At 46.4% G+C, this 24,001-nt stretch overlaps 1 protein-coding gene across 2 annotated transcripts in view; it reads right to left on the bottom strand.

The window, feature by feature from the left end:
* Nucleotides 1-19,022, bottom strand: part of LOC140393676 (uncharacterized) — a 50,671-nt gene extending 31,649 nt beyond the window's left edge. Inside the window, exons 1-4 of one of the 2 annotated variants that reach the window (XM_072479971.1) lie at nucleotides 18,918-19,022; nucleotides 16,116-16,259; nucleotides 5,012-5,187; nucleotides 3,125-3,229 (exon numbers count right to left, since the gene is read on the bottom strand). In XM_072479971.1, the coding sequence (XP_072336072.1) occupies nucleotides 3,125-3,229; nucleotides 5,012-5,187; nucleotides 16,116-16,257 (423 nt within the window). In that variant the 5' untranslated portion in view covers nucleotides 16,258-16,259; nucleotides 18,918-19,022. Of the gene's footprint in view, nucleotides 1-3,124; nucleotides 3,230-5,011; nucleotides 5,188-16,115; nucleotides 16,260-18,860; nucleotides 18,889-18,917 lie in introns of those variants that run through there. The other variant, XM_072479966.1, reaches the window with a different exon arrangement.
* Nucleotides 19,023-24,001: the final 4,979 nt, after the last annotated feature.

The following is a 24,001-nucleotide window of genomic DNA, read 5'->3' as shown; positions in this document are numbered from 1 at the left end:
GGTCTTTTTCCCTGTTCTGCGGCTTGATCGGTCAGAGGGCGGGTCTTGTACGCAGTTAAATGCGACCCCCATAATCAGTCAGTGCGTGTCAATGTCGGTGATTTCCGCCATGGTCTTTTTTATAAAGTCTGTGTCGTTCCAGTTGGGAGAGTACAGGTTTACCAGTACTACTGTTGGCCCGTCTAGGATACCACAGACCATGACGTACCGTCCCCCTGGGTCTGTAACCGTTCTGGTCTCAGTAAATCACGTTCTCTTGCTGATCAGTATGGCCACTTCCCTAGCCCTCGTCCCGTAGCAGGAATGGTTTGTCTGTCCCAACCAGCCCTTCCTCATCAGTAATCTGTCCTTCTCCCTCAGGTGTAACTCCTGCAGATAGACTATGTCCTTCTTCAGGCTTCAGGTGGGCAAAGACTCTGGATCTTTCCACTGGACTGTTAAGTCTCGTTATGTTCCAGGTGACTATCCTGGTAAGGGGTTTCTGATCCCCAGGTCCTGCGGGATCAACCGTACTTACCTGGTGGACGCGCCCCTGCACTCCGGGGTATCCCTTTGATGGGGGCCCGTCCAAAATGGTCACGGTCGTCATTTTTGCCATGATGTCGGGTCCCTGCGCTTCGGGGTTTTCCTTTGTCCAGGAGCACCCAATACGGCCAGCAACTGTGTGTACGCCACGTGGGTGCACCCTTACACTCCGGGGTCTTCCTTTGTTTAGGGGCCCTCCAAAGTGGCTGTTTGCGGCGCCATCTTGATTCCTCAGCCTGCTCCATGCCTGTCCCACTGCCAACCCTTTCCTATCCTTCTGCCCCTTTTCTGTTCTGTGAGTCATTTCCCCCCCCTTCCCGTTTCCCTCTTCCCCACCCTATCCTCCCCCCTGTATTCGCCTCCCTTTGCGTCCTGCCCTCCCCCCAGCCCTGGCCAGACGCACCCTCTCCCCCGAGAGGTGCTCTGTAGCCCTCTTTACTGCTCGTCTTCCCGTCCTAGTCCTCCCTGCTAGTACGGAAGCTGGTCTCGCCCAGTCTCTGTTCTGTCTGCCCGTCTCCTTCCTCGCCCCCTCACCCGTTTCCCCTATCCTCGCTTCCCTCTCTCTGTCCTCCTACGTTAGTCCGAGAACGAGCCAGCATTGTCCCACGTAAACACCGAGTCCATTCAGCAGATCTTGGTACCGTTTCTTCCTCCACCTTCTGTCTTTTCGCCCGCTGCCCTCACCGTTGCTGCGTCTGTTCCTTCTCTAGACTGTTGGTTTTCACTCTTCGGCCTCCACCGGGGTGCCGAAGTAATGTTCTTTCCCTTCATAAGTTACTCAGAGTTTGGCCGGGAACAACATGTTGAACCAAACCCCACTCTTGTAGAGCGCCGAATTTGCTTTATCAAATTCTTTTTTTAGGAATGTCTTCCCATCCCTCCTAGGTGTGTTGGGTGCCGTCGCTGCCTGTTCATATTCCCCTGTTCATCACCTTTTTTTTGCGAGGTCTGCCCCAATGTCCTAATGAACCCTTATTCTGTGTCCTTCCCACGAGCACGACTTTGTCTGTCGGGCCCACCTCAGGATCTTTTCCCCATCCTGATGCTGGTGCAGCTTCGCAATGATCGCTCTCGGCTGCTCCCCAGTCTTGGGTTTTGGCCGGAGCGACCGGTGTGCCTGGTCAAGTTCTGGGGGGTTAGGGAAGCGGTTCGTCCCGACCAAGTTGTCCAGCATTTGGCCGATGGGTTCCTTCCCTCCACCCCCTCTGGCAGTCCCACAATACAGTTGGCCTGTCGCCTGGACCTATTTCCCTGGTCCTCTATCTTTCCCCTCAGGTTCTCTTGGGCCGCCACCAACTCTTCACCTCACTCTTCAGAGCCACGGTTCTAACCAATCTGGTCAATTGCCACTCTTTCCAGGTCCAGGGTTGTCCTTTCCTGGGCTTCCACCTTCTTTCCGAGGCCTTCTATTGTGCGCTGGAGGGCGGTCATCATTTCTGTCACCACCTCTTCCATCACCACCTAGAGTTCCATTTTGATCGCCTCCCTCATGGCGCAAGTTCTTTTTTTTAGGAATGTCTTCCCATCCCTGACCCGGTGTGTTGGGGGTCGTAGTTGCCTGTTCCTCTGTTCGGGTCAGCGGTCGCCCCCTCTCATTTCGCCGGGGCCTCCGCCTCGCCTCGTGTGTCCATTGTTCCTTCTGCTCGTTGCTCCTGTCCCATGCCGCCGCATCTGCCTTCTCGCCGGCCCTTTGAGCTACCGCTTGCCAGCATCTTCTCTTCTGCTTCTTTGCTACTAATGCCATTTGGTTTTATTAAAAGGAGTTTTGGGTGGATTTTTGAGTCAAGAATCCTGAAAGATTTGCTATTTTGGGTCCGATTGGGAGGTGAGCCACCTGATGTACGTCTGCTCAGCACTTCGCCACCACCAGAAGTCCTCTTGAATGCATTTATATGCTTTCTTAAGGAAGGAGACCAAAATTGTATACAGTATTCCAGATGTGATCTCGCAAAGTCACTGGTAAGCTTGCAGCAATACCTCCCAACTAATTCCCCTGCAATAAACACCAACATTTAATTTGCCTTCTTAATCAGCTGCTGTACCCAAATGCCAACTTTGTGATTCATGTACCAGGACATCCCGCTCTCACTGCAGAAGAGAGATCTGCAAAGCCTCTCCATTTAAATTGTATCCTGCTTTTCTATTCTTCCTAAAGTGGACAAGTTCACATTTTCCCACATTACATTCCATCTGCCAATTTTTTGCCCATTCAACTTATCTAAATCCTTTTGTAGACTCTTTATGCCCTCTTAACATCAGGTATACCTACACCAGATAAACTGGAGCAGTTCAAGAAAGCAGTTCACCATCATCTGCAAGGGCAATTATCAATGAGCAACAAATGCTGGCCTTATCAGAGACACTCACATCCTGTGAAAGAATTCGAAAATTCTTCTTTTCAAGTAGATATCTAATTATCTTATTAATTAAATTTTCCACTGAATTTGCTTCCACTGCACTTTGAGGTAGTGTACTTCAGATTATAATAACCCACTTAATGTTTTAAATCTCTGCCCCACTTACGGTTCGGTGCAGTGCCCGGATTCCATGGAAAACCTACAACAGGCTGTAAAGAAACTAGATGAAGACAAATCCTTACATCACATTCACAGGTATTGATGGCAGCTGACAAATATTCGGTAGCATCAAAGAAGCAGCTTTTTATCTTCATCAAGGAATCTTCCAAGGTCGAAAGTTTAGCATTCTGTTCGCAAAAGAGACAAATTCAGGTATAATTTTGACAGTATTCAAGTACATAATGAACTCACATTAAAATTGTTGACTCGGATGACATTTACACATACTCTCACTGTCTTAAAGCCTATTCCTTTGGCCATACTTTCAGTTATCAGTCTTAGTTTCTCCCTCTCAATTTCTGGTGATTATACCCGCACCTTGCCTTGAGTTTGTACTGTGGAACGACGTTCTATGCTGATTTAAGGGGTAGATTTAGGTATAAAGAGGTAGATTTATGTACAAAACTATATACCAGGTTTAAAAAAAAACTAAGGGCTCACATGAACTCCTGTTTGAGAGGCTAGTAATTTTCCATAGACAGATAGCAGCAAGCCATTGCTATTGCAATAGATAAAAATTCGAAGGACTTGTAGTTTTGGCAAGGATGCCTACACATAAAATTAATTGAACATGCCAGCTGCTGCTCACGTCACCATCATGGAATACAGGAGAATGGCTTAGGAGTCTGGGAACTATAGCTCAGGCGTATACTTAATCTAATAACTGTTTGAAGTAGAGACACCTACGCGCCTGACGATATTATAATACTATGTACATGCTTTGTGATTGGCAACTATACTCATATGTAATGCATTATGTAATCTTAATTATTAGTTGTGAATGAACATAGATAATTTCTAAACAAATGTATTCTTTGATTGGTATAGGTTAATTACCTGAAGAGAGAATGGATGATATAATTACGCTGTATTTCTTGTGATCGGGGAGCAGGCAAGTCATCTGGTGGTAGTTTTGCTTCCCTGCTAGCTTGGAATAAAAGTTCTGAACTGAAACTCAACTCTGGGCATGATTTTACAAAAAGGGAACAAAGTCCCATAGTGAGCACGTTTAACCGCGTATCTCTCCCCTCACCTTTCTATACTGAGGTGCTCCGCTCACCGAAACTCCTCAGTATAGGGAGAGATCAGGACGTAATTTTTGAATGGCCTCCCGACCTCCAAGGCCCCCGACGCCCCCTCCTATCCCCCCAAAGCCACAACGCACTCTGGGAGGGTCCACACCCTCCTAACACCCGCAGGGGGCACCCAGGCCTGAACGCCAGCACACACATATGCCAATTTGGCACCTTGGCAGTGCCAGGGTGACACTGACCAAAAAGCATGAACCTGGAGGCCTCTAATCCCCTGAGAGACCCCCACAAGTGCCGCTCTGTTTGTGGAGAGTAGTACTGAACGGCACTCGCCCGAGGTCTCCGAGGCAAAGAAAATTAATACTACACCTCAGGTAACTTGGGAATCTGCACAATCAAGTGAGACTAGCAGTCTCTCTTTAATATGCAGATTTACTAAAAGGTGATCCCATCCGCAGTGGGCGGGATATACATAGCATTGTCTTGTGACATTGCATTAGATCTCGTGAGTCATTGCAAGCCGGGTAGATCCCGGGAGCAGGGTCTCCTTGCTTCTATCGGCCACGCTGCACTGTGGAGAGCTGCTTTTCGGGCGCAGTGTGGCCATAAAATCACGCCCCACGTCTCATCTGGGCAGTTGGGGAGTGAACTATGCTATATTGAATAACTAATGGTGAAGTTCCCGCAACACTCATACGAAAAACCTATGGACTTTCAGGCTGGAAGCAGCATACAGACTTGGCAACTTATGAGAAGTCAGATAAAATAAACTAAAAATGATCTAAAATGTGAAAAGAAAACGTAGATGGATTTCAAAAACTGCTCAATTACAATCCAAAATTAAAGAAGATGAGGCAATTCGTAATTTGCATTTATTACCTGAGTTTTTAATCTTTGCTGGAGCATAACTATATCATAATTTTGGGTGTATATTTCTTTATGAAGAATTACTTTTTCTTGTTCAGCCATTCTGTATTTTTTCTTCTCTTCAGCAAGAGCTAATGCCAAAGCTTTGTTGTTATTCTTAAGTGAGATCTTCATCATTGATGAATTGTCTGAAAGAGAAAAATATCTGCTTTGGATTAAGTGCAAAATGCAGTTTAGAAATTGAGATGCTTCTTTCAGTGTCTGAATTGCTCACTTTAGTAGCAGCTGTTTAATCATAGAAGCAGGAGGAGTTTATTTAGCCCATCGAGTCTGCACTCCACCTAGGCCCACTCCCCCGTCCTATCGTCATAACCGCACCTCACCATCTTTGAACACCAAGGGGAAATTTAGCATGGTCAATCCACCTCACCTGCACATCTTTGTGAATGTGGGAGGAAACAGGAACACCTCGAGGACACGCAGACACGGGAAAAGTGCAAACTCCACACAGATAGTCATCCAGGGCCGGAATTGAACCAGAGTCCCTGGAGCTGTGAGGCAGCAGTGCTAACCACCATGCAGGAAGGAAATATGCTGAATTCAGAACAATTACAAGTGGGACACATTGTAAAACGGACTTGAAATGTGCTGTTATTTCCAAGAAAGAAAAAGAATTCAAGGAAAAACAAGTCAAGTCTATCCTAAGTGTGAATCTTCCCAAATATGCATGTATTTTGGAGCGATTCAATTCTTTTAAGAAAAACACAAGGTTGGGAGACAGTTACAAGGGAATGGCCAAATATAACTAGTGGACAGCTCACAAGATAAGTCTTTAGTTAAATAGGACTTTTGTGTCAATTATATTAGTGGGGCCATTTCTACATGGGCACTTGTGGGACTGCTTTCAGAGTTAACACATATTGGTTTACTAATATAGGTATGAAAAGGATCTAATCAGCTGCAGGAAAATGTTTGCTTCGCAACATTGGAGTAAATTAAATTGAGGGCAATAATATGCTAACCACAAGAGTGATGGGAAAAATGAGCAGATTAGAGATTTATCGTGGAAATTCTAATCAGGCTATCATGGTGTGTCACATAAGTTGTCAAAATCTGTATTGAAAAGTTTTAGTTTGATCTTTCAAAGAATGCGAGTGGGAAGTGGTAAGGGCAATAATGCAGCAGGGAGGAAAATGAACAGCAGGCCAGTTCAGGGAACACAATATGGTACAGCGTTGGGGCAGATTAGGGGAGAAGCATTGTGGTTGGACAGTTGGAGAGGAAGTAGGATGGCAGTAGCTGCTGTAAACCTGATTTTTTTCCCTGCAACCTCAAAGCATCCCAAGTCTGTAACCCTTTCACTATTATACCATATCACTCACAATATCAGAACTGAAATAAAAGAAAATGGCAAACAGAGAGAGAGAGAGACACACACACACACAAGAAGAGTAAGATAGTAAAGAGATAACAGATCCGGGAGAGGCAGACTATTGAGCAAAAACAAAGACAGTGACAGGTAAAATATTAACTAATTTCTCCCATTGCTGTCTGCCATGCCACAAAAATCTCATATCGTGTGCTTTTCTTCAACTTTTTCTCTAAGAATTTTCTAGCTCCATATTTACATTGACAATTACTTATGTAAACTGGCGATGCTTCAAAAATGAATCCCTTCTATCAACTGAAGTCCTGGCTGAAAGGTATAAATACAAGGTGACAATTTCTAACATAAAATTCTGGATATGTGAGTTTATATTAACATGCATAAAAATAATTGGCCACAATAACACAGTTGGGCTCCAAGGTTTTATTAAAATAAGGAGCAATCCCTCCCTCTGCTGGTACTAATTGGAAATGTAGTGAACAAATGAGAGAGCAGACTGGTGACATTGCAGATAAAAGTTTTTTAAAATCTTTTCATTCTGAACATTTACATCAAATAAACAACAAAAGAAAGACAAAAACAAACACGGTAACAATCCCCCAGAAACAACAACCCCTCAATATACAATCTAATACATGCAATTGTGCATTCCAGGTAACAAAACAGTAAAACGGTAAACCCAAAACACCCAATGTTCAACTGCAACCAGTTCCCGAAAGTGCATACTAAACAGTCCCCATGAATTGTAGAATCCCTCATTTATCCCCCTCAGCTCAAATTTCACCTTTTCAATTATCAAAAATTCAACTGGGCCCCCCCGCCAAGTCGAGGCACAGGGTGGAGAAGTTGACCTCCACCCCAACAGGACCCGTCTACGAGCAATCAGCGAGGCAAAGGGTAAAAGATTTGCCCCAGCACCTGCCCAACACCCCGAAAATGGCCTCTGAGGGACCTAGATCCATGTCCACATGTAGTACCCCTGAGATGATGCTAAAGGCCTCCGTCCAATACCTCTCCAGCTTTGGACAGAACCAAAACATATGTACATGATTTGCGAGACCTCTCCCAGCCAGTTCAGACATCCTCCACTCCCTTGAAGAGTCGGCTCATCCTCGCCCTCGTGAGGTGCGCCCTATATACGATCTTCAGCTGTATCAGCCCAACCTAGCGTACAAGGTTGAGGCTTTCATTCTTCGTAGCATCTCACACCACAAACTTTCTTTCATTACCTCCCACAACTCTTCTTCCCTTCGAATGACACCCCGTCCTCCTCCAAAATCTTCCCATAAATCAACGACACCACCCCCTTCTCCAATCCCCCTGCCATTAATATCTCTTCCAACAACGAGGGGGCTGGCGCTATCGGGTAGCTCGGAACCTCCTTCTTTGCAAAGTTTTGGACCTGCAGTTACCGAAACCCTTCCCCTTGCCCCAGTCCATACTTCTCCAACAACTCTTCCAACCTTGCAAAATGTCCCTCGGAACAGGTCTTTAAATATCTTGATCCCCCCTCTCCTCCTATCTCTGAAACCTCCCATCCAGCTTCCCCAGCTCAAACCTCTGAGTCCACCTGATTGGCATCTCCCCTGACCCAGCCCCCAAGTTAAAGTGCACCACCACTGGTCTCCCAGAGTACTTGCCCGGGGCCGTTACCAGCACCCCCAAATACGACCTCCTTCAGAGACGTTCCTCCATCCTAATCCATCGGTACTCTCTCCCCTCTGCATCCCCCAGACCCAACGCCTCACCTTTTCCAAGATCGCCGGCCGATAATAGTATAGTAAATTGGGGAGGCCCAGCCCCCCCCGCTTGCCATCCTCTCTGCAGGACCACCCTCCTGACCTGACCAACCCCCATTTGTCCACTTCCGTGAAGAATGCCTTGGGTAAAAAGACTGGCAGGCACTGAAATAAAAACAAAAATCGCAGCAACATGTTAATTTTAATCGCCTGAACCTGGCCCACCATTGGCAGAGGGAGGTTATCCCATTTGCCAAGCCAACTTTCACCCTCCCCACCAAACTAGTAAAATTGGGAAGAAGAGATCAGAAAATATCTCAAAGGGAAAGGATGGCCCCTTTGGAGTGAATTCTGTGATAATGAGGAAACAGGACCCGGGAGTATAGGACATACTTGGTGGGAGAACCTGTCAGAGATCCATAAGAAAAGCTTAGGGAAAGCTCGCAAGCCGATGGCAATCGTGTCCTGTTTGGCACAATTGCGAGGCACAGAGGTCGTTCGGATGCTCCGCAAAGAGATAGAAGAGAGACATCGAATGAGCAAGGTCGATGTTAGTGAGATTGAGAGAGAATATAGATTTGAGAAGGAAGTTGGCAGCAAAGGACGGAGAGGTGGATGATGCCAAGAGGGCACACCAGTCTTGTCTAGCGCATCTGAGCAGCTTCCAAACCCAATATGAGAGGGCTTATCAGGACACGCAACGTGCAGTCCTGGTAAGAGAAGAGACAGAGAAACAGGTAGAGGCACTGCAAAGGCAGTGCAGCGATTTAAAAGCAGCGTTAAGAGCACTCCATGCTGCCACCACGGAGCACAGACAAAGCTCAGAGGATCATTCAAAATGCAGGAAGCAGATTGCGGAACTGCAGTCTTTGCTTTCAGCGCAAAATGGGTTTCAGAACACCTTTGGATCCCAATTAGATGAGGAAGACGGCCCTGATTGGCAAGAATGAAACAAAACCGCGCATAGGTATGTTCAGGGAACATGTACGCAAGGAAAGCCCGAAAGGAGAAAAGCACCCCAACCCCCCACAGAGCAGATAGATCAGGCATCCATGAATCCAGTAACCACCCACCGCACAGTCACATCGGAAGGAGACGCGGAATTCCTTTACACCACCCCCTTAACCGTGACCCAATTACGGGATGCGTGCGAAAAGATCACACCGTTTCTCCCCACCTCAGACCCCCACCACTTCTTTGCTAGAGTGAAGCAGCAGGCGACCATGTACGGCCTGGATGAACGTGAGCAAGTGAAGTTCACAATTTTGAGTTTAGTTCCTTCGGTTGTAGCAGCCCTTCCCGACCCACAGAATGTAGGAGACACCCTTGCAGAGATGCACACGGCGATCCTAGACGCGATCGGTTACAACAGAGGTGACCCAGTAGAAGGCCTGAATAAGTGCAGGCAGAAAAAGACAGAACACCCCACAGCGTTTGCTGGATGCCTGTGGATCCATTTTACAGCCGTTTTTGGAAATTTAGACCGCGCCCATTTGTCCCAAGATAACATGGCCAAATGGACCCGCACCTTTATCTCCCATGCCACAGAGGCAGGACAAAAAGCCTGTACCAATTATGACCCCTCGGAAGAAGCGCACAACGAATAGTGGGTTTTAAAAAGATTGTCCCGCACCTGGGAGCAATCTGGCCAAAACAAAACCGCATTTATAGCACCCGATGAAGAGCAGGTAGAAATGAACCCAGTTAAAGCACACCAGAACCCCGCACGGGTAAATGAGGGCAGGAACAGCCAACCCCAGCCCAAAGCTCAAGAATGTTACAATTGCGGACAATTAGGACATTACACATGAGACTGTCAAGTCCACCTGAAACAGCAACGGAATCAGCCCACAAATGCCCCCCGAACCAGCAGACACCAACAGCCCCGACCCCCCACCTAGGGAACCATACCCAAGGGAACAATGCACCAGAGAGCCTGCTCCACCTTATGTGCCCCAGGGGTCATGTTACAACTGTGGGCAGTCAGGACACTTCGCCCGAGATTGCAGGAGACCCGCACCAGCGAGACTAGCCCCCAGATATGAAAGCGAACACCACCCACAGCAGCTACAAGGACCCAGCTGCCCCATGCAAACTGTGAGCGCTTACCCACCACTTCTCCTGGCAGGGACACCTCAGCAAGGCCACTTCATTTTTGTTTCACTCCTCCTTCCTCTCTTCTTCGGCCACACTACACTGCCTCCATATGCTAGTTACACCCCAGTCCAAATGTGATTTACGATGTCATTTCTGATGGAACCTGCACCATGTTTGTTGAATGTTTGTTCGTTAGTGTTATCGTTAAGTGTTGTGTGTAAACTCGGAAAGTTTTTCACGGCCCCACGTCACCACTCCTTTAGCGCCCCCCAGCTGTTAAAGGTACAAGTTTGTCCCAGACAATAGTTCAGAGGAACTAGTCTGTCGGCAGACAACAATCATAACTACTCTCCTGATTCGAAGGTAATCACGAGGCAGCCCCCACACGACCACATTCTTACCCGCATGGGGCCCATACGCACCCCATTTTTGGCTCATTATGTTCAAAATTCTTTTTGTTTGCTTTTGGCAACCTATGGTTGCTTCCCTCTGCTATTTACATCCTCAAACACTAGGATGGTAAATGGCACAGGCTGCGAGACGGCTCGCAGTATGGCAGTATGTTCTTAGATGTCTCGTCCAAATTTTTGGTTTAAAAAAAAAAGAGGGAGTCACACATGGTGACCAATTATAAAGGGAAATTAGCACTAAAAAACAGACATGCTAACATTCAAGATATTACACAAGATAGTAACAGATATTACACTTGTGTCCATAGAACTCCGGAACCTCAGGAACTCCAGAGGAAGAAAAAGACAGAAAGATGAAGACAACCTTCATGTTCACCTGGATCTTAGCAGGATCCCTTCAGTTGTGCGCGGATGCCACCCCCCTGACCCCTACCACACAGGCCGTGAATGATTCCCATCCCTACCATACACTACACCCTGAAATAGTTAACCCCAAGATAGTTACCGACACCCCGTCATGGTGTGATTCAATTATAACCTGGTATTCACTATCATACGTAATTGAATCCCTTCTAGTACTGCCGATATTCTGCAGCATCGTGCAGACTATCCGCATGAGGAATGGCGAAGGAGAGCCTCCCGCTCTCGCACCCCGGTATACAGGATGAGATCCCCTATTTTTGGTTTTCACCAGGCACCCGACCCCCTTGATCTACAATAAAGGACATTCGTTCAGCGTCATTTTGTGAATAAAGACAACTGAGAGAATGTAAACCTACCGGTGCTTGACTGCCAAGCCAGACAAACTTGCGTTGCTGCTATTTGTAAATTTAAAGTGTAGTAGATTATTTCTAATTGTTTGAGTGAGGATAGTTATGGAAGATAGTTAGAAGTACCGTTTTTTAAAATGTTGTAATGCATGCCCCTGTTGTGACATAGCACCACTCAGAATTGTTAGTTAAAATTTTCATTGCATAGTTATGGTCAGTGTAGAGGCCATGGAAGAGTGCTCGCTGGGTCAGGAAGTGAAGACAACGCAGTTATGTGATCCTTCACGCTTCGCATTACGGATCACAAGGAGGGTGTATAGCCACCTGGGTTGGCCACTTCCCGACTTAAAATGGAGGTCCGCAAAGACTACAGGGAAATTCAGCCAACACAGGCAAAAACTAGCAAGTGCAGAAATCCTGTGTATTAGAACTTGCAAAAGCCCAGACAGCACTGAAACTCACAGCCATCTGCATAGTAATGAGCGATCCCCGGGAACAATCAAAACATTTAAGGTGAATAAGGCCAAGCCAGACTCCTCGGCGCCAGCAGGAGCCAAGACAAAGGAAGGCCAACGAACACTCAGGGACCGCCCAGCGATCAGGGAACTCCAGTATTGGAGAAATCGATCCAAGTGATCGAAACGTAGTCCAATCACTTGGAACCAGGTACGGAGTCCGACCCGAAGGGCGGGAAGCCCCTGGGGCCTATAAAGTAGAGTCCCCAAGTTCAAGTCGGTCTTCTTGGCAGGGTCACTCAACAACGCGAATCACTGAACTGCCCAGCTGCTGCACCAACCAAGTAAGTCTCCAGTCAATGCTCGCTACGAGATAGGCGCTCCTAGCTACAAGTCCATACCAGCTGTTGAATCCTGCAGATTCAGGACCTGAACGAAGGCCATTTGTTCCGCTGACCTGGTGGGCCAATTCCGAAGCTAAGTATAGGCCTTTTAGTGATAGAAATAGTCTAGAAAGTAGAGTTATATGTACGAGTAGTGACTTACTGTATATAATAAATGTGTTTTGATTTGAATCTTACTAATTGGCGTGTTGAGTTATTGATCAGTACTTGAACTTGAACCTCGTGGCGGTATCATAAAGATACCTGGCGACTCTAGAGCAAAGGTATCAGCACAACATCGTGGGCCGAAGGGCCTGTTCTGTGCTGTATTTTCTATGTTCTATGTTCAAAGGTTATAGAAACAGAGCAAATTCAGTAAAGACCCAACGGGCAACAAATTAAGAGCCAACAAAAGTTAGCAACACCACGGAGCACCCCCAAGTACCCAAAATGGGTTGCTGCCTGCGAAATCGCAGCCCCTCCACTCCTGGCCCATCTCCTCCACCAGCCTTTGACGCTCCTCCCTCTCCGCCTTATCCACCTTGGCCTTAAAAGATATCACCTCCCCCCTCACTACCGCCTGCAGGGCCTCCCATACCACTGCCTGTGATACTTCCCCAGTACGTACTCCTCAATCACTTTCCCGATCTTCTCACAGAAGCTTCGGTCCCCCAACAACCCTGCTTCCATTCTCCATCCTGGTCTCTGAGCTACCCCTCTCCAGGATCACATCCACCCATTGCGGCGCATGGCCTGAAATTGCTATCACTGAGTACTCTGATCCCACAATCACAGCCAACAATGCCTTCCCTGACACAAAAAGTCTATCCTCGAATATACATTGTGAGCCGGGGTGCACTCCTCAGGTGCAAGAACCTCCACGGGTCCACTCCTCCTATCTCCCTCATAAGCCCAGAACGCCCCCAGCCCCCCGAGCGCGGCTGCGACTTGTCCATCCTCGGCTCTTGCACCATATTCCAATCCCCTCCCACTATTAGCACGTGTGAGTCCAAGTCCGGGATAGCCTCTAACACCTTCCTCACAAATATTGCATCATCCCAATTAGGGCCACTCACCAGCACACCAACTTACCCTCCAATGCCCCTGTTACTATTACATATCTGCCCCGTGACCACCTTCTCCACCTGGAACCCCACCCTCTTACTCACCAACACCGCTACACCCTAAGCCCTACTGTCGAACCCTGAACGAAATACTTGGCTCACCCAACCCTTCCTGAGCCTCACCTGGTCCCTCACCTTCAGGTGGGTCTGTTGTAAGCTTTTTAGATGTGCAAACACCTTCGATCTCATCCCATGCCCCTCCCAAACTCCTTACGTTCCATGTTACTATTCTGACCAGGGGTCTCTCACCATCCCCCCCCCCCCGCCCCTCCTATCCGCATAACTCTGGACCCTGGAATTGGCCTGCCTGTCCCACTGTTGCCATCAAATCCCTACCCCCTCCCAGAATTCCCCCATTCACTTCCTCTTGAAATACCTCTCCCAGTATCGATCCCCCTCCCTCCCCCTTTCACACCTCCCAGGTCCATCAAAATCTGTTCGACCAGGCTCCGATGACTGCAGGCCCTCCCCCCATCACACTTCCGTTCACTAGCCAATTTACGCTGGCTAGTGTGGAGGCCGCTACCCAGGTCTCCCTCCTCCCAATCCCCTCCCCCATGCCCAGTCCCCAAAACAAATAAATTCCCTTTAAACAACCACACCCAGTGCAAACACACAAACCCCAGAAAACCAGCATCGCAAAAAATTCCAACTCCTACCCTACCCAAACAGGCAACCTCTCACCCATGAATCATAAATAACAACATGAAATAGAACTATATACAATCTTCCCCCCCCTCCCTACCCTCGGTCCAAGACCTAACCTCAGTCCCATTTCTCATTTCTACCCAAGTTCCCCTGCCTTCACAAAAGCATCCGCCGCCTCCACCGTCTTGAAGTAAAAGTCTTTTAAGTTGTCGGTCACCCTCAACTTCGCTGGATAGACTACATCAAACCACACGCCACTGTTGTGCACTGCCACCTTCGGTCAACCAATGGCCGCCCCCCTCCTTCACCGTCAAGTCCTAGTATATGCATATACCAGCTCCAGCCCACTGCACCTCCTGCTTCTTCTTCGCCTAACTTGACCTTCTCCTTCATATGGTACCTGTGAAAACAATTATTACAGCCCATTTGCCTTCAGTTTAGGCCTCAATGACCGATGAGCCCGATCCAATTCATACCGGGAGAGATCACCCCTTCCCCCAGCAGCTCCACCAACATCTTGGCAAAGTACTCAGTTGGCCTTGAGCCCTCCACCCCTTCGGGCAGACCCACAATTCTTAGGTTCTGCCACCTAGATCTATTTTCCAGGTCCTCCACCTTCGCTCTCAGAGCCTCCACCTCCCTCTACAACATCTCACCCATCGAGGTGAACTGGTCGCTATGCGATGGGCCGAATGGCCTTACTTCCGCTCCTATGTCTTATGGTCTTATGGGTAAGTGGAGTTGAAATCAGCCATGATCGAATGGTGGAGTGGACTCGATGGGCCGAATGGCCTTACTTCCGTTCCTATGTCTTATGGTCTTATGCTGTGACAAAGCCTCCTCCACCCCCTTCAGCTTCTTTCCTTACTCCCGCACCTCGGCCGATGTCTTTGACACCGCCACCTTCACCGGGGCAATCGCCCGCTCCACCAATACCTTCATTTCCGCCATCATTTCCTTCCTCATCATCTCCATGTGTTCAGTAAACTTTTTTACAGCCATCACCTCGGTCATCTTTTTTTGCCATGAACAGCGCGGCCCCACCCAGTGACCCAGCCTCCGCCATCTTCCCTGCTACCAGGCTAACCCTTTCTCTCGACAGAGAATCTTCACTTCTTCCGAGTTTTAGACATCCCCCTCCTTCCTTATGTCTTCCTGCACCTGTTTGTTTAAAAATTGCCCCTGGGACAATATGATGCAACACTCTTGTGTTGTTGACTGTATCCGGTTTTGTTGCAGATGGATCTTGTATCCATGGAGTTTGTCCCTGACTCCATCCGGTCTTATTTGTTCTTTTGCTTGTAATGACTTCTGTTATGTTGCACCTCTTTTGCATTGATACCTATGGCTTTTTTTTCTCTTTTTCTTTTGATACAATATTTGTAAAAATGTGACAACTTAAATAAAAATACATTTAAAAAAAACTATACCATTCTATTAGCTTTGTCAATTACTTGCTGCACCTACATATTAACCTTTTGTGATTCATGCACCCAGATCCCTCAGCATCTCAGAGCTCACAGCTGCACAGACAACCCTGCAATATCAAGACGTTAACTTCAGTCAACGCAACATCTCAACTTCAAACATATTAGGCCTCCACTGAACAATAGAGACAGAACTTATCCAATTTTTACATGTATTATATTATCTTCTTCTGTAACTAATCTTTGTGTGTATCAGTGACTATCTCTTCTTCAGTAACTTCCAGAGCAATAGTGTGAAAGAAGCTAACTTTTTCCTTTTTAAATATTATGGTTTTGCTGCTGGATTATTTTTAAATTGAATTACCCACTCCAAGGACTAAAAAATACATAGATACACACAACACATTGCTCGTGAGTGACTTTATGAAAAACCTTTTAAAGAGTCCATGACAAATACCCTCACTTATATTTTGTTCCGTTTTATTTACATCATTCAATGATTTATGATGTTTCTAGTTTGGATACTTAAAACTTTCTGCATTTCTAAATCAGAATTTTTAACTTGAATGCAAAGACCAATATATTGTTGCATAAATGAGTTGAGCAAAGTCAGGTTGAAGACAAGGTCTGCGAGATGTGCAGAAACTAGCAGAGTCGAGGAAAATAGAACACTTACTAAGAATCTTGGTCTTAATCTTGGAGATCAGAGATGCATTGTATTTTGTCTTTTTCAAAATACCATTGCGTCGTTCCTTCATTTTGCCAGAGAAGTCCAAATGGCTGGTGGATACAGTTGCATTCATCGCTTCACTTTCCATACCTTAAAAAAAAAACATCACTTTAACATTGTGTAGTCCCACACTCGTACAAAATAAACAATATAATCCCACACTCGCACAAAATAAACAATCAAGTGGTACAAAGAAATGAAAATGCTCACTTATTACAAATATTAATATGATAATTCCACTTGTCCATACAATTACATAGACTACGCAACATAACTAATCAATATCAGTGCTCATGCTCCACTACCCTTCCTGACATAATGGTGGTGCAAAGTCAAATAAACTGAAACCACAGCTAGCTGAAAGTGGGGCAGGTTATCATGGGAAATAATGTTAAAAGTGATTTATAGGCAGGAATGTACATCAGGGAATTGGCCACATTATGTTCGCTCGCTTCTTCCACCATTAAATGAGATCATGGCTGTTCCGCGACCCAACGCCAAATACCTGCCTTTGCCCCATATCCCTTAATATATTTGCTCAACAAAAATCTATTAATTACGGATTTAAAATTAAGTGATCGAGAAATTAGTTCCAAACTCCTTAGCTCCCTTTGCCTGAAAAGGTATTTTCAAACCCTCCACATACTAGGGAAGCCTTTTTGATTATATTTTACAGCTGTTCATTGACACCAACCCCACAATCCCCATCCCAGTCTCTTTGGACTCCAGTTTCTAGCCTCTAGAGCAAATCCCATTCACCCACCTTGTGTGTGACCTCACATTTGCCTCCACTGAATCAATTAGTCACAGTTTTGCCCATTTAATTTATTAATATCTTTGTAAATTTATACTAACCCTCTACATTACTTAAATCAGCTTCTGAAAGTAAGAAAAACAACCAACATTTGTGTCCACTTGTTAGGATATCTGTTCAAAAAATTCAATCAAGCATGACCTACCTTTTGAAACTCCACACTGGTTCTCTACATTGTGTATTCATGATTTTTTAAAATAAGTTATATTTTGGGGGGAATGGAATAGACAGAATCTTGATTAAAAGGCTGTGAAAGAGAATAGAGGCCCTGACTGTCCATTTCTTTCCTCCAAAATTATAATTTATTCCAAAGAATTGTGAATACATGTTACAGTTTAAAATTTGTAATACACAGATCAGCTTAATATTACAGTCTGTAATTACAATGTACCATCATTTCATGTCAAACCTTCTCTTGTGCTCAGAGACAAAAGGGTTTTTAAAATATGATTTCTAGCCCCTTGAGCCTTTATGACCGCTACCCCAAACATTAATGCTTCTGTATGGCAAGGTTCAGTACCTTGGCCTCAACTATATATGACACACATGACTGTAAGGTAATGTATCCAGTCCCCTATAAAAGTGAAGTTCAATCTCCCTACTTCTGTATTCAACTCCCCTCACATTAATAACATTTTATTAGCTTTCCTAGTTACTTGCTGTACCTTCCTGTATACTAACCTTTTGTCATTCATGTACTAAGCCACCCTCTACACCCTATCATTTAGATAATATGCTTCTCTTTTATTCATCCTGCCAAATGTATAATTTCACATTTCCCTCACATTATACTCCATTTGCCAGATCTCTGCCCACTTAACCTATTTATATATTTTTGTAGCTTCCTTATGTCCTCCTCACAACTTACCTTTGTCATCAGTAAATTTTACAACCACCCCATCAAAATAGTTTATACAAATTGTAAACAGCTGAGTTCCCAGCATTAATCTCTGTGGCACACCACTCATTACATTTTGCTAACCTGAGAAAGGTCCATTTATACCTACTCTCTGCCTTCTGTTAGCCAGCCAATCTTCTATCCATGCCAATGTTACCCTATACTATGAGCTTTTATTTTCTGCAGTAATCTTTAATGTAACACTTTATCATGCCTGCTGGAAATCTAAGTACAGTACATCCATCAGTTCCCTTTCATCCACAGCACAGGGCATTCCTCAAATACTCCTCTAAGTTGGTAAACATGATTCTCCTTCCACAAAACCATGCCATTTTCTCTTTTCCCCCCTTTTTGAATAGTGGAGTTACAGTTGCTATTTTCCAATCTATTGGGACCTACCCTGAATCTAGCGAGTCTTGGAAAATTAAAACCAGTGCATCAACTATCGCACTAGCCACTTCTTTTATGACCCGAGGATGAAATCCATCAAGACAGATAACAATTTACTTCTCTGATGATTGTAATTTGCCTGAGTTTCTCCGTCCCTTCCATTTCCTGATTTATAGCTGCTTCTGAGCTGTTGTGCCCTCCATTTTTGGGCAGCACAGTGGTTAGCACTGCTACCTTACCACCCTAGCTGGATTCCAACATTGGGTGACTGTGTTGGAGTTTACATTCTCCCGGTGGCTGCGTGGGTTTCCTCCCGGTGCTCCGGTTTCCCCCTGTAGTCCAAAGATGTACAGGTTACGTGGAATGGCCATGCTAAATTGCCCCTTAGAGTAGGAGGGGGAGGAGGGGGGGCAAATTGGGCCTAGGTAGGGGGGGGGGGGGTCTATGATTCTGCGACAGCAAAACAAGAAGAGAATGTTGTAGAAACTCAACAGGTCTGGCAGCATCTTGTCAGGGATTGTTCTTGTTTCAGATGCTAGCATCCACAGTATTTTGCTTAGTTCCTCTAGTGAAGACCGAGGCAAAATACCTGCACAATTCATCTGCCACCTCCTTGTTTTCCATTAATCACAAAGGTGAAAATTACCTTTGCAAACACGAATATAATGGCCGTGACTGAACGGTCACACACACGCCTGTTCAGAGTCTTCTCTCTTTCTCTTTCCTTCACCCTCCTCCTCCCCCCCGCCCCTCCCCCCGCCCCTCTCTCGCTCTGCGCCGCCGGTTGGAATTTTTCTCCGCGCGGCACAAACCCAAAAATTAAAAAAAACAATGACTCTGATTGGTGAAGCAGAGCGCACGCGCAGACAGCTGCCGGCAGCAGGCACTTTCATTGGTTAATCCTAGAGCAGGGCGTGTGAGGGTGTGCGGAGGCCTGTCCTCCGTTTCTATTAGCGAAATGTGATTTCTGGGAGGGGAGGGTGGGGGGGTGCAAGCCGTGGATAGACACTTTTGATTGGCTACCCTTGTTCACGTGGTACTGAGGCGGTTATTTCCGGTGTGTCGATGCAGGCATGTGACGCCAGCTTCAAAACCAACCGGCAATATGTCGGGAGGAGCTGCGCAAGAGCTCTGGGCTCCTCCTCCTGCTGCGGATGTGTGTCGCGCGCGCCCCCGCGCCCGGGTCCGGGTCATGTGCCGTTCTCCCTACGATGGTGTGAGCGAGTTTGTTTTGTGCTCTATCCATCTCCTGCAAATTACATTGCCCGGGATATCCGCATGTAACCGTAATATTGAAAGCGAATTGTCTCCATCAATTTCCCCTATTTGTTGGACTCAGTCTAAGTATCTTTGGGTTCAGTTCCTACATTGAGTTATGCGGTTGTTCTTGTTATCGATTTTTACCAAAAACTGAACTGAATATTGCTATCAGTTCTCCACTGAGTTCCTTGGATGTTAGAAATTTCATTTCCTCACATCTTTATCAATTGCCCACCAAAAGCATGTTTTGCAGGGAAAACGGTTGATAATAAATGGACTAGACACAGGAACCCTACTCTTAGTTAAGGACTGAACAGACGTAAGAATGGGCAACAAACTTTAAAGTTTGTCAAGCCAATTACAAAGAACAAACCAAGAAATGTACAGCACAGGAACAGGCCCTTCGGCCCTCCAAGCCCGTGCCGACCATGCTGCCCGACTAAACTACAATCTTCTACACTTCCTGGGTCTGTATCCCTCTATTCCCATCCTATTCATGTATTTGTCAAGATGCCCCTTAAATGTCACTATCGTCCCTGCTTCCACCACCTCCTCCGGTAGCGAGTTCCAGGCACCCACTACCCTCTGCGTGAAAAACTTGCCTCGTACGTCTACTCTAAACCTTGCCCCTCTCACCTTAAACCTATGCCCCCTAGTAATTGACCCCTCTACCCCGGGGAAAAGCCTCTGACTATCCACTCTGTCTATGCCCCTCATAATTTTGTAGACCTCTATCAGGTCGCCCCTCAACCTCCGTTCCAGTGAGAACAAACCGAGTTTATTCAACCGCTCCTCATAGCTAATGCCCTCCATACCAGGCAACATTCTGGTAAATCTCTTCTGCACCCTCTCTAAAGCCTCCACATCCTTCTGGTAGTGTGGCGACCAGAATTGAACACTATACTCCAAGTGTGGCCTAACTAAGGTTCTATACAGCTGCAACATGACTTGCCAATTCTTATACTCAATGCCCCGGCCAATGAAGGCAAGCATGCCGTATTCCTTCTTGACTACCTTCTCCACCTGTGTTGTCCCTTTCAGTGACCTGTGGACCTGTACTCCTAGATCTCTGACTTTCAATACTCTTGAGGGTTCTACCATTCACTGTATATTCCCTACCTGCATTAGACCTTCCAAAATGCATTACCTCACATTTGTCCGGATTAAACTCCATCTGCCATCTCTCCGCCCAAGTCTCCAAACAATCTAAATCCTGCTGTATCCTCTGACAGTCCTCATCGCTATCCGCAATTCCACCAACCTTTGTGTCGTCTGCAAACTTACTAATCAGACCAGTTACATTTTCCTCCAAATCATTTATATATACTACGAACAGCAAAGGTCTCAGCACTGATCCCTGTGGAACACCACTGGTCACAGCCCTCCAATTAGAAAAGCATCCCTCCATTGCTACCCTCTGCCTTCTATGGCCTAGCCAGTTCTGTATCCACCTTGCCAGCTCACCCCTGATCCCGTGTGACTTCATCTTTTGTACTAGTCTACCATGAGGGACCTTGTCAAAGGCCTTACTGAAGTCCATATAGACAACATCCACTGCCCTACCTGCATCAATCATCTTTGTGACCTCCTCGAAAAACTCTATCAAGACACGACCTCCCCTTCACAAAACCATGCTGCCTCTCACTAATACGTCCATTTGCTTCCAAATGGGAGTAGATCCTGTCTCAAAGAATTCTCTCCAGTAATTTCCCTACCACTGAAGTAAGGCTCACCGGCCTGTAGTTCCCTGGATTATCCTTGCTACCCTTCTTAAACAGAGGAACAACACTGGCTATTCTCCAGTCGTCTGGGACATCACCTGAAGACAGTGAGGATCCAAAGATTTCTGTTAAGGCCTCAGCAATTTCCTCTCCAGCCTCCTTCAGTATTCTGGGGTAGTTCCCATCAGGCCCTGGGGACTTATCTACCTTAATATTTTTTAAGACGCCCAACACCTCGTCTTTTTGGATCTCAATGTGACCCAGGCTATCTACACACCCTTCTCCAGTCTCAACATCTACCAATTTCTTCTCTTTGGTGAATACTGATGCAAAGTATTCATTTAGTACCTCGCCCATTTCCTCTGGCTCCACACATAGATTCCCTTGCCTATCCTTCAGTGGGCCAACCCTTTCCCTGGCTACCCTCTTGCTTTTTATGTACGTGTAAAAAGCCTTGGGATTTTCCTTAACCCTATTTGCCAATGACTTTTCGTGACCCCTTCTAGCCCTCCTGACGCCTTGCTTAAGTTCCTTCCTACTTTCCTTATATTCCACACAGGCTTCGTCTGTTCCCAGCCTTTTAGCCCTGACAAATGCCTCCTTTTTCTTTTTGACGAGGCCTACAATATCTCTCGTTATCCAAGGTTCCCGAAAATTGCCATATTTATCCTTCTTCCTCACAAGAACATGCCGGTCCTGAATTCCTTTCAACTGACACTTGAAAGCCTCCCACATGTCAGATGTTGATTTGCCCTCAAACATCCGCCCCCAATCTATGTTCTTCAGTTCCCGCCTAATATTGTTATAATTAGCCTTCCCCCAATTTAGCACATTCATCCTAGGACCACTCTTATCCTTGTCCACCAGCACTTTAAAACTTACTGAATTGTGGTCACTGTTCCCGATGTTCTCCCCTACTGAAACATCTACCACCTGGCCGGGCTCATTCCCCAATACCAGGTCCAGTACCGCCCCTTCCCTAGTTGGACTGTCCACATATTGTTTTAAGAAGCCCTCCTGGATGCTCCTTACAAACTCCGCCCCCTCTAAGCCCCTGGCACTAAGTGAGTCCCAGTCAATATTGGGGAAGTTGAAGTCTCCCATCACCACAACCCTGTTGTTTTTCCTCTTTTCCAAAATCTGTCTACCTATCTGCTCCTCTATCTCCCGCTGGCTGTTGGGAGGCCTGTAGTAAACCCCCAACATTGTGACTGCACCCTTCTTATTCCTGATCTCTACCCATATAGCCTCACTGCCCTCTGAGGTGTCCTCCCGCAGTACAGCTGTGATATTCTCCCTAACCAGTAGCGCAACTCCGCCACCCCTTTTACATTCCCCTCTATCCCGCCTGAAACATCTAAATCCTGGAACGTTTAGCTGCCAATCCTGCCCTTCCTTCAACCAGGTCTCTGTAATGGCAACAACATCATAGTTCCAAGTACTAATCCAAGCTCTAGGTTCATCTGCCCTACCCGTAATACTTCTTGCATTAAAACATATGCACTTCAGACCACCAGACCCGCTGTGTTCAGCAACGTCTCCCTGTCTGCTCTGCCTCAGAGCCCCACTGTCCCTATTCCCTAGTTCTCCCTCAATGCTCTCACCTTCTGACCTATTGCTCCCGTGCCCACCCCCCTGCCATACTAGTTTAAACCCTCCCGTGTGACACTAGCAAACCTCGCGGCCAGGATATTTATGCCTCTCCGGTTCAATTAATTTGCTTTGATGCAAGCATCTGATACTGCTTGTGATTTGTTTACCGTGTGCTTTAACCTCTTGGGATTATTGGTCAACTCATTTTCAGGATCAATAAGGAGAGGTATTAGGAGCATAGGATTTAAGAGCGGCAGTAGGCAAGCTGGGCCGAAGGGCAAGTTTCCATGCTGTAAACATCTAGGCTATTCTAGCTCGCTACACCATTCAATAAAGATCATGGCAGATCTGATTGTGGTCTCAACTCTTTGTCTGCAACCCCCACCTATCAAACCATTGTCCATCAAAAATCTACCTAACCCAGCCTTGAATTTCTGGGGAAAATAATTCCATAGACTTTTCATCTCTGCCTTAAAAGGGTCATCTCTAACTTTCAATCTGTGTGCCCTAGTTCTCATCTCCTCCAGTATCCACCGTATCAAGTCCCCTCAGGATCTTATATGTTTCAGTAAGATCGTTTCTCATTCTTCTAAATTCAGTTGTTATGGGCCCAACCTGTTCAATTTCTCTTCATAAGCACTTTGTCCCAGAAATAAGTGAAGTGTCACACTGGGTAGCACTGCTGCCTCACAGCGCCAGCGACCCTGGTTCAATTCCAGCCGTGGGTGACTGTGTCAAGTTTGTACACTCTCCCCTTGTACATGTGTGTTTTCTCTGGCTGCTCCGGTTTCCTCCCACAGTCCAAAGTTGAGCAGTTTAGGTGGATTGGCCATGATAAATTGCCTCTTACTGTCCAAAGGTTAGGTAGGGTTTTGGGGGATTAGGTGGCTAGTTGGTCTAGATAGGGTGCTCTTTCAGAAGGTGGCTGCAGACTTGATGGGCTGAATGGCCTCCTTCTACACTGTAGTGATACACCATCAATAATAGATGACGAGTGATAAACGTAACTGAGGCTTTAATACACTAAACAGCAAGCCTCCTGCCTTTGGACCCAAACTGGGTCCGGAGGCGGAGACTTGCTACTTTTATACAGAAGCCCCGAGGGGAGGAGCGACAGGCGGAGCCAGCCTGGACAAGCCCAGGCATGTACAACACA

Source organism: Scyliorhinus torazame, chromosome 2, assembly GCF_047496885.1.
Source record: "Scyliorhinus torazame isolate Kashiwa2021f chromosome 2, sScyTor2.1, whole genome shotgun sequence".
Lineage (NCBI taxonomy): Eukaryota > Metazoa > Chordata > Chondrichthyes > Carcharhiniformes > Scyliorhinidae > Scyliorhinus > Scyliorhinus torazame.
Note: the sequence above shows the minus strand (reverse complement) of the source record. Positions and strands in the feature narration are given on the sequence as shown.